Source organism: Saprolegnia diclina, assembly GCF_000281045.1.
Source record: "Saprolegnia diclina VS20 unplaced genomic scaffold supercont1.26, whole genome shotgun sequence".
Taxonomy (NCBI): Eukaryota; Oomycota; class Saprolegniomycetes; order Saprolegniales; family Saprolegniaceae; genus Saprolegnia; species Saprolegnia diclina.
In genome coordinates, this window is record NW_008246093.1 from 204,359 (window position 1) to 212,703 (window position 8,345).

Sequence of the window (8,345 nt, forward strand, 5' to 3'; positions counted from 1 at the left end):
ATTTAGTGAACGGGTTCTCGATGTACACAGTTGTCCTTCGCTCGCCTTGCCCATTTATCGTTGTCGATCACGCCAATATGGTGATGAGTTCGTTCAGAGTTACAATCAAGAAGGCATCATCGACAAAGCTATTCGCGCATGCTACGTTGCTCGGCGCGACTCTGCTGCTACCCGCGAGATAGATGCCGATACAGCTCGATCGTATGCCTCGTGCGCGGCGAAGGGTTTGTGACGTCGTGGTGCAAACCTTGACACAGAGGCAAAACGCGCACAGAGTGCCACGTCACACGTTAAACGAGTTAAAGTGCCGTGGCATGGGACAAAAAGGGGTCCGTGCAAGCCAACGTTGCCTCACACGGGACGGTGCGTCGTGAGAAAGCTCGCGATGGACTCGATCATGCGTGTTGCAGTAGCTGCGGCGGTGTCCTTGCCCTTTGTCTTGGGCAGATCGTGGCCAGCGTTCTCCAAGACCACGACGTCGATGGCTGGATGTGCGAGGGCCTCAAGCGTTGCCTGGAGAAGCGCAGCACCCGCAGTGTCGAGATAAGGCCGATGCAAGAAGTCGTCGGCGTCGCCACTGAGAACCAATGCCGGTGTTGTCGCCGGTAAAAGGCGTAGCTGGACCACACGCTCATCCTACAAGGGCATGAGCATCGTGTCCATGCGGCTGGACTGTAGCACGTTGTTCTTGGGACCGTAGAGCGGGAAGCCCGAGAGAATGACACCGCAAACGTCTCGTAGCGCGCCAGCACCAAGCATCTCGCAGAGCACACGGTTGCCAAAGCTATGGGCAAAGACGTAGAACGTGTCGACGCCGTAGGTCGCGAGGTCGGCTGTCGAGGGGCAGCAGCTGCGAACGAGCTCAAAGTTGGCTGGCGCGGCTGCCTTTCGAGTGTTCCAGCGCCGACGCTCGTCGATTGCGTTGTGTATAACGACGTCGCTTAGCTGCGAAAGCACCAGGTCGTGCATGGCCTTGCTGAACGAGCCCGAGGCGCCGGGCAGCACGACAAGAACGGCCTTGGCCTTCGTATGCACTGCAGGCGCGACCTTGGTGCGCGCCGCCTTGGCCTTCTTGGGCGCTGGTGACTCCTGGGCAGGCTCTGGGGCGGACACGGGTCGCTTCTGCCTCGCTGACCGTCTCATGCAAGCAAATCGAAATGGGCGGAATCGGCACATGCCATTTTTAAATCACGACGCGCGTTGCGCGTGAGCTTTTCCCTCTGGCGAAGGAAGCACCACATCACGCTGGTATGCTTGGCATATGACACAAGCCAGCCTCGCTTTCAGGACGCGCCCGCATGCGCTCGTACCTGGTGCTATACTGTTGGATGGCTTTGGATCGCGTTTATTTTCGGCAGCTGCCGATCCACGAATCGCATGGTGATTGGTGGTATTTTACCCAATCCGCGCGACGGTCGTTGTTGGGCAGCATGGTCGCCGGCTTGAGGCGGCTCGCCCAGCAGCTCTGGCTCGCCCTCCTCACGCTCTGCGCGCTGCTGAGCCTGCCGTGCAGCATGCTGCGCTGGCTGCGCCACGACCACTCTCACCGGCTGCGGCGCCAAGATTGGTACTTTATCGCGTGGCGCTTTACGTTTCCAGTGCTCACGCTGTTGCTCGTGGTGACGCTGAGCTGCGTCGGGCACCTCGCGGGCGTGCTCGGGTACGCGGCCGTCGCCGGGTCTGTCTGGTTTTACTGCAATCTGCTCGTGATTGCGATGCCCTTTGCGCTCGTGTACCGCTACCCGCTGTTTAGCCATCGGCTAAAGGCCCTGTTCTGGAATGGCCTCGCTGTCTTTAGCGTCTTCAACAGCCTCATCGAGTGCTTTGTTCTCACCGAGGGCAAGCGCCATAGCGCGACGCACAGCATCTCGATCGGCCAAAGCAAGCTGAGCTGGCTCATGGGCAACACCATGTTTGGCATCGTCGGGTTGGTCGGCGTGCCATTTTGTTTTGCGATCCAGCCGCGTACGATCCGCATCGAGGTCGAGTCGGACGATGCACGCTCCGAGGCACAGCCATCGCTCTCGACATCGTCGCTGTCGACCAGCGTTCTCTCGTCTTCCTACTACCCCCACGACCTCCCGCTGCTTCTCGAGGCCACTGACGACGACGACGACGCAACGATGGCGCCGACGCCGACCACGCCCATCTCCAACCGGTACGAACACGATCGCGCTTCATGGACGAGAGCATACACGGTGCTTCTAGGCTTCTGTACGCCGCTGGCGCCAGCGTCCTCGCCTGCTTTCTCGCGATGATTTGCTCGAACTTTCCGAGCCAAGCGCGAACGCCGGCGTCGTCGCTCGATATGTACTGGTGGCCCCTCTACGCGCTCTCGCCGTGTCTCATCGGCTACTTCCTGTACCACACCTTCCTCGTACGACGACGCGTCATCTTCTCTTTTGGTGCAAAATGGATATGTAGATGCCCTCGCCGTTGGCGCGGGCCAGCGACGCCATCAACGTCTCGGACACGCAGTACGACTTCAACTACCTCGTCATCTTTACGACGGTCCTCGTGCACGTCCCCGTCTTTGTCGGCCACCTCTGCTTGGAGCTCTTTGCGGTCGTCGCAGCGACACACAAGGACGACGGCGGCACGACCAGTACCCTCAAGTTTCTCGTGTCGTGTCTTTTCTTGGTCGTCATGCAAGGCTACCTCTACGTGCTGACGCGCGTCGTGCAGACGCTCTCCGAGCCGTACGCGTACCCGTCGTTATTGTACAGCGCGCAGCTGTACTACTATCTCTTTTGGTATCTCATGGTCGGGTCCGACACGCCGATCGATATGCTCTACGTGGCGATGCTCGTCGTCAACAACTTGCACGTGGTGTTTGCCAACACGGGCGTGTATACCGACGTGACGCAGCTCAGCGTCCACTGCCTCCACCCCAAGCTCCAGTGTCTCTCGGTATACATTGTCGTCGCATCTCGAGACAAGGTGTCGATGCAGCAGTTATATCGTAGATGTGTCTGGGGTCGTCGGTCGCCGTTTGTTTTCGCGCGGCCAAGTCGAGCGTCAAGACGGACGAGGACGGGATGACGGTGCCGCATTTACCCCCGTCCCCCGCCGTAGGCGATCCTTGCATCGATGAGTGTTCTCATTGCGAGACTCTGTAGGCGGCGCGGCAACGGCGTACGTGCTTTCCAGAACCGCCCAAAGCCAAAGACGAGGACAGCGTCACGGGCCCGCAGCTCCATCAACTGTACTTTCTCATGAAGCTCGCCGAGCAAGATATGATGGCCGACACGAGTGCGCTTGTCCTTGTGCCCTCGATCCTCTCGTGGCTCTCGGTGGTCGAGACCCCCGAAGAGGCCGCGACGCATGGCCCACCGCCGCTCCTCAACATGTGGCTGCGCTGCCTCGTCATGTTTTTCGGGCGCCTCGGCGGCTCGTTCTTGGCGCGCGAGATCTTTGCGTACAAGATGCAGAAGATGCCGTCGTCGCAGCAAACCGGGCGCGACCGCATTCGCATCCAGCGCATCATGCTCGCCGACTTTTACCGGCAGTTTTGGTATCTTGCGGCCGTCACGACCGTGTGCGCGTTTGCGTGCTTTGACAAGGCCGGGTGGCCCGCACGGTATACCTTTTATACGACCACATAAGACCAAGCACAGTGTACACGCTTGTCGGGTTATGAGGACGGACTGGAAAACGGCAATCTCGAAGCGAGGGGTAGGGTTTCGACGCATCGTTCGCCATCGACTCTGGCGAGCTAGCTGCCTCAAAGTAAAGACGAACGAACGGGTTCTGCGGTATGTATTTGCTAGTAAACTGTCGCTTATGTCGCGACGACCGCTCGCACTATCCATGTGCAATACACTGTACGAGGAGCAATCCCGAAAAGGAAGTGTTTCATGCCCTTGACTCTCCTCGACGGCCGCGCCGCAGATGGCGGCGTGGGCATGCGACTGACGCGGTTGTCGTCGTGGGGGAGTGCTGGCGGCTACAAGTAAGGACCATAACGTCCTTCCTCGCATGCAACGCAAATGAGCAAGCATTGGGCACCGCGTGGAAGCAGCGCCGCAATGAAGAGCTTGCTCGTTAACGCTGGTAGAGGTTGTAGGTTGGTGGTGACACGGATATTCAGCCATTTGTAGTACAAATTATGACTAATGTAGTTAACGATTATGCACGCGCAGTGTGATCATGGGGTCCACGAGGCCATCCATGTCGTACAGGAACGACGCGTCGGTGCTGTAGTCGACGTCTTCGGAATAGTTGCGCGGACGCAGCATGGACGGCCGCACCGGCAAATCCAAGCTGCTCTTGCGCGGTGGCTTCGGTCGCCGCGGTGCCGACTCGTACACTTGCAGATACGCCATGTCGACGCCGCCGCTGCCAGTAACCGGTGGCGGCTCGGTCGACCACGCATCGTTCTCACCGTCGAGCGAGTTGTCCGACATGCTCTCCGTGTCGCGCAGCCCGGGCATCGATGCGGGCGGCAGCGACGAGCGCACGGTCTTGGAGCAGACGTGACACACGCGCATGGGCGCGCTCGCGTCGGTTGGCATGGTCCACTTGCGGCTGCAGCTACTACATACCACCTACTGACGAGTCATACGAGAACGCAAAACTCGCGTGAGCTACCTTGCCGCAGGGCTGGCACGTCTTTGGACGGCGAAACCGGAATGAACTGCTGCAAAGCATGCAGTGCTTGGGCCGTGTCGTGACCGGCAACGACGTCATCGACAAGGACTCGAGCAGGACCGTGTGGCGGAGGCGCTGCTGGTGCACGTAGTCGTCGACCATGGTGATCTTGCGCGCCCGCCGACGCACAGCCAAATGCATGGCGAAGTGGGGAATGGAACCCTTGAAGTCGGACGCAATGTGGTAGACAACGTCGAGGACGCCGGGCGTCGCAGTCTCCAGGAAAACGCAGCCGGTGTGCTCGAGGGACCCGCGGACGAGGTCGAACTGCCTGAGTGGCGCGCAACACGCCGGTAGCTCAATCGACGACTGGCAGTACGCCCAGCCCCGCCGCCCAGATGCCATGGTAAACGTGTTTTGGCCCTACTTTCTTGTAGGAAAAAAGAGGAAATTGCACGGGAGTATACCTCAAGGTAGAGGTAGTCGCGGTTGCTGATGACCGAGAGCGGCGACTGCACGGCCGCCCACTTGACGTAGGTTTGGCGGTGCGGCGCGTCTGGTGACCGATCGCGGAGCGAGTAGAGAGGAATGATGTCGAGAATGTCGCTTGCGTAGCAGCGCATGTACTCGAAGCACTTGGCGCGCGTCTCAAAGGCGTGCAGCGCAGCGACTTCGTCGATGGTGGCCGAGATGCGCGCCACCGCTCGGTACGGGACGTAGCCTACACGATCGTCGTATCCTATAATACGACTAGGATTCGGATCTCGTACTGGCATTGGCTGGCAAGGCGGACGAGTGCATCTGGAAGAGGTTGACGCCACTGGTCCGGCCGATGGGCGTCCATGTCTGCAGCTTCATCGGCGAGGTCGCCGACGCAATGAGGTTGGTCAAGTTGACGTCGGCTCTCGCGCGGTACGCGTCGGCGTCGGCTTCCGAGAGCGGCGGCGCATGAAAGAAGTCGTCCGGCAGCGGGAACCGCTTCTTGGTCGGCATGCCAATTGGTGTCTGACAGAGGACGCAATGTGCCAGAGGCGCCACCAGCCGGGTTCGGGACGCGAATTCGAACACGGCAGATGCGTTTCATTGGCTGCTTCTCTGCACAAATCGTTTGTTGTTGTCATCAATCGTCAACTTCAAATTTAGCCTTTCGTGGCCTCTGTTTTGTTGGTTGTGAAGTTGTCAAAGGGCAAAAAGGACAATATGATAGTATCCAGTGTATTCGCTTTGGTAGAGTGCGGTGGCACCAGTATACCGCCGTGCAGCGACAGCACATTTCGCATTTTGTGTCTGAACGAAACGGCAAATCTTGCAGCCGCGAGATTACAGCTGGAAAGTGCAGTATGAGATTGCAGTCGGCGTTGATGTTTGGTTTATGCTACAGGATACGACTACGCTGTCGTCCAAGTGTACTATGAATGGCGCAGTGGTGTGATCACAGCCGGGGCAATAATGTCAAAGTCCCCGCTCAAGTCGGGCGTCGTTGGGTCATTGAAAATGATGTGCTTGGTCGGTGCACTCGTCGGTGCCGCGCGCATCGCGACGGACGATCGCCGGCGCTGGCTTCGGGCAATGGACGACCGGCGGCTTGGCGACATGGGTGGCCCGTACATTTCCACATACGAGAGGTCGCAGCTTTGGCTCAGCGTCGAGACGCGGCTGCTGTCGCTGATCTGGCTGGACGACGACGGGCGGCGAAGGATATCGGACGGGCGGCGCATCGACGGGCGCGGCATCGATGCGGTCAGATTGTCGTCGTCGTAGCGCGTTGACGGGCGGTACACGTCGGGCATCGATGCGCTCTCGACGCCGCGGAGTCGTGGCGCGCCGCCGTCCGACTTTTCCCACATTGAACCGTCGCGCACCGCAAGCGAGCACACGTGGCAGATGCGCACGTCGACTTTTGAATGTTGTAGCACATGCAGCGACCACTTGCGACTGCACTTTGCGCACACAACCTGTCCAACCTCGATGATCTCATTTTGAAAAAGACAAGTTGTGTACCTGGCCGCAGCTCTGGCAAATTTTGGACGCGCGGAAGCGGAACGACACAAAACACGTGGCGCAGCTCTTCGGGGGTGGACCGTGGTGCATGGCGCTCTTGGCGTGGATCGGCAGCTGGCCGAGACGCATCTCGTGGATGTACTTGTCGAGGCGCGCAATGGACTTGCCGCGGCGCTTGATGGCCATTTGCCGCACGAAATGCGGCACGTTGCCGTGGACGTCGGTGCCGAGGTGGTAAATGACGTCGAGGGTCCCCGGTCTTTCCGTTTCCAAAAACACACAACCCGAGTTGGCGAGGTGGCCACGGACCACGTCGTACTGCGGCAGCGCGGGGCACCCGGGCAGCGAGATCGACGACTGGCAGTACGCCCAGCCGCGCCGGCCAGACTCGAGCACAAACGCGTCTTGTGTCTACAAGATATGACGTTGTTGTACATTTTCTGGAGTAGTGGGCGGGTAGTACCTCGAGGTAGGTAAAGTCGCGGTCCTTGATGAGCGCGACTGGGCTCTGGATGACCGACCATTTGATGTACATGCGAGACGTTGTCGCGTCCGAGCTCGTGGGCTCGCTGAGGACGTAGAGCGGGAGCAGACCGAGAACGTCGTGGGCGAGGTGCCGTCGGTACTGGTCGCACTGCGCCTTGGTGTCAAAGCAGTGCAGTCGCGCAACTTCATCCAGCGTCGCGTTGATTTTGGCCAGCGCGCGGTACTGCATCACATCTAAAGCAGCTCTCATATCATATTGGTCCAATTTTTTCAACGGACGTACTCTTGTCGGACGTGCTCGGGTCCGTGGCCTGGAAGAGGCTCACGCCATGCGCGTCGCCGACCGGGTCCCACACGAGCGCGTTGTGCTGCTTCTTGGTGACACTGGCGACGAAAGTGCGAAGGAGGTCGTGGCCGCGCTCTCTCAGCGTTGCTTTTGTCTCGGGCGACAGCTCGGGAGTCTGGAAGACGCCGCGGGGCAGTGTGAAGGACGACATCACACACGGGTTGCGCGGCGAAGCTACAATAATGAGCAATGTCGGAGGAGTCGACCGCGCCGAGGAGCCTTTACGCGCCAGCTGGTACGACCACTTGCAGTTTGTATGGGCGCGCAGCCAGGTGGGCGTCGGTGACACGCAGTGTCGACACCGGGTCCTTTCTCGCATGAGAGGTCTCTGCGACCGTGCGATAGGTCAGAGCAGCACAAGCAGTGCCGAGTCGAATGGACGAGACGTGAAGCGACGCGCTGCGATACTGTGCAGGGCGAGAGACGCGGTATCTACACTCGGATACGTAGGACTGCTGCTGGTTCTCGTGGAGGAGTGTCGGAACTCGGGCGCACGATCCCTGCACAATCATCTTGCTCGTTCTCTTGTGTACGGCAGTGCGTTGTCACGTGTGCTGGTGTGTTGTAAACCGAACTGCTTCTTGTCCTATGCGATGCCGCGGACTCGTATATATTTGCGGCGGCTACTACTGTTGTCACTGCGCATGTGGGCGAGCACGGTCGTCGTAGAATCTGGTGCGGCCACCTTCTTGTGGTCGAGAGGCGCCGACGTCCAGCCGGTATTCTAGGGTTCCGGTAGTCATCGTCGTCGATTGGACCTAAACGCATTTCGTGTCAAGTCTGCGTCAAGAAGAGAGGCAACTGAATCTTCTAGTGGTTGAGCTACAGGTTGTATTGGCCCCCAGTGCAGTCCGTCGATCCACAATACAATAAACACATAATGTCATTGACCAGTACTAGTACTGGTATACGGGTATGTCGT

The 8,345-nt window shown here is 59.2% G+C and overlaps 4 protein-coding genes across 4 annotated transcripts; 1 reads left to right on the forward strand and 3 right to left on the reverse strand.

Annotated features, from left to right (window-relative positions):
* Window positions 1-252: 252 nt before the first annotated feature.
* On the reverse strand, window positions 253-1,143 carry SDRG_08503 (hypothetical protein; the record flags this gene model as incomplete). Its single annotated transcript, XM_008614393.1, has 2 exons — window positions 253-636; window positions 682-1,143. 2 exons carry the CDS (start codon window positions 1,141-1,143, stop codon window positions 352-354), a joined length of 747 nt encoding a protein of 248 aa, XP_008612615.1. The 3' UTR covers window positions 253-351.
* A 263-nt stretch (window positions 1,144-1,406) lies between these two features.
* On the forward strand, window positions 1,407-3,758 carry SDRG_08504 (hypothetical protein). The gene is made up of 5 exons (XM_008614394.1): window positions 1,407-2,158; window positions 2,209-2,377; window positions 2,425-2,910; window positions 2,967-3,071; window positions 3,120-3,758. The coding sequence occupies exons 1-5, from the start codon at window positions 1,431-1,433 to the stop codon at window positions 3,603-3,605; spliced, it is 1,974 nt and encodes a 657-aa protein (XP_008612616.1). The 5' UTR covers window positions 1,407-1,430; the 3' UTR covers window positions 3,606-3,758.
* A 282-nt stretch (window positions 3,759-4,040) lies between these two features.
* SDRG_08505 (hypothetical protein) lies at window positions 4,041-5,652 on the reverse strand. The gene is made up of 4 exons (XM_008614395.1): window positions 5,361-5,652; window positions 5,058-5,311; window positions 4,591-5,013; window positions 4,041-4,547 (listed from the first exon to the last, which is right to left on the reverse strand). The coding sequence occupies exons 1-4, from the start codon at window positions 5,581-5,583 to the stop codon at window positions 4,122-4,124; spliced, it is 1,326 nt and encodes a 441-aa protein (XP_008612617.1). The 5' UTR covers window positions 5,584-5,652; the 3' UTR covers window positions 4,041-4,121.
* Window positions 5,653-5,924: 272 nt separating this feature from the next.
* SDRG_08506 (hypothetical protein) lies at window positions 5,925-7,724 on the reverse strand. The gene is made up of 4 exons (XM_008614396.1): window positions 7,361-7,724; window positions 7,055-7,311; window positions 6,592-7,002; window positions 5,925-6,545 (listed from the first exon to the last, which is right to left on the reverse strand). The coding sequence occupies exons 1-4, from the start codon at window positions 7,572-7,574 to the stop codon at window positions 6,000-6,002; spliced, it is 1,428 nt and encodes a 475-aa protein (XP_008612618.1). The 5' UTR covers window positions 7,575-7,724; the 3' UTR covers window positions 5,925-5,999.
* Window positions 7,725-8,345: the final 621 nt, after the last annotated feature.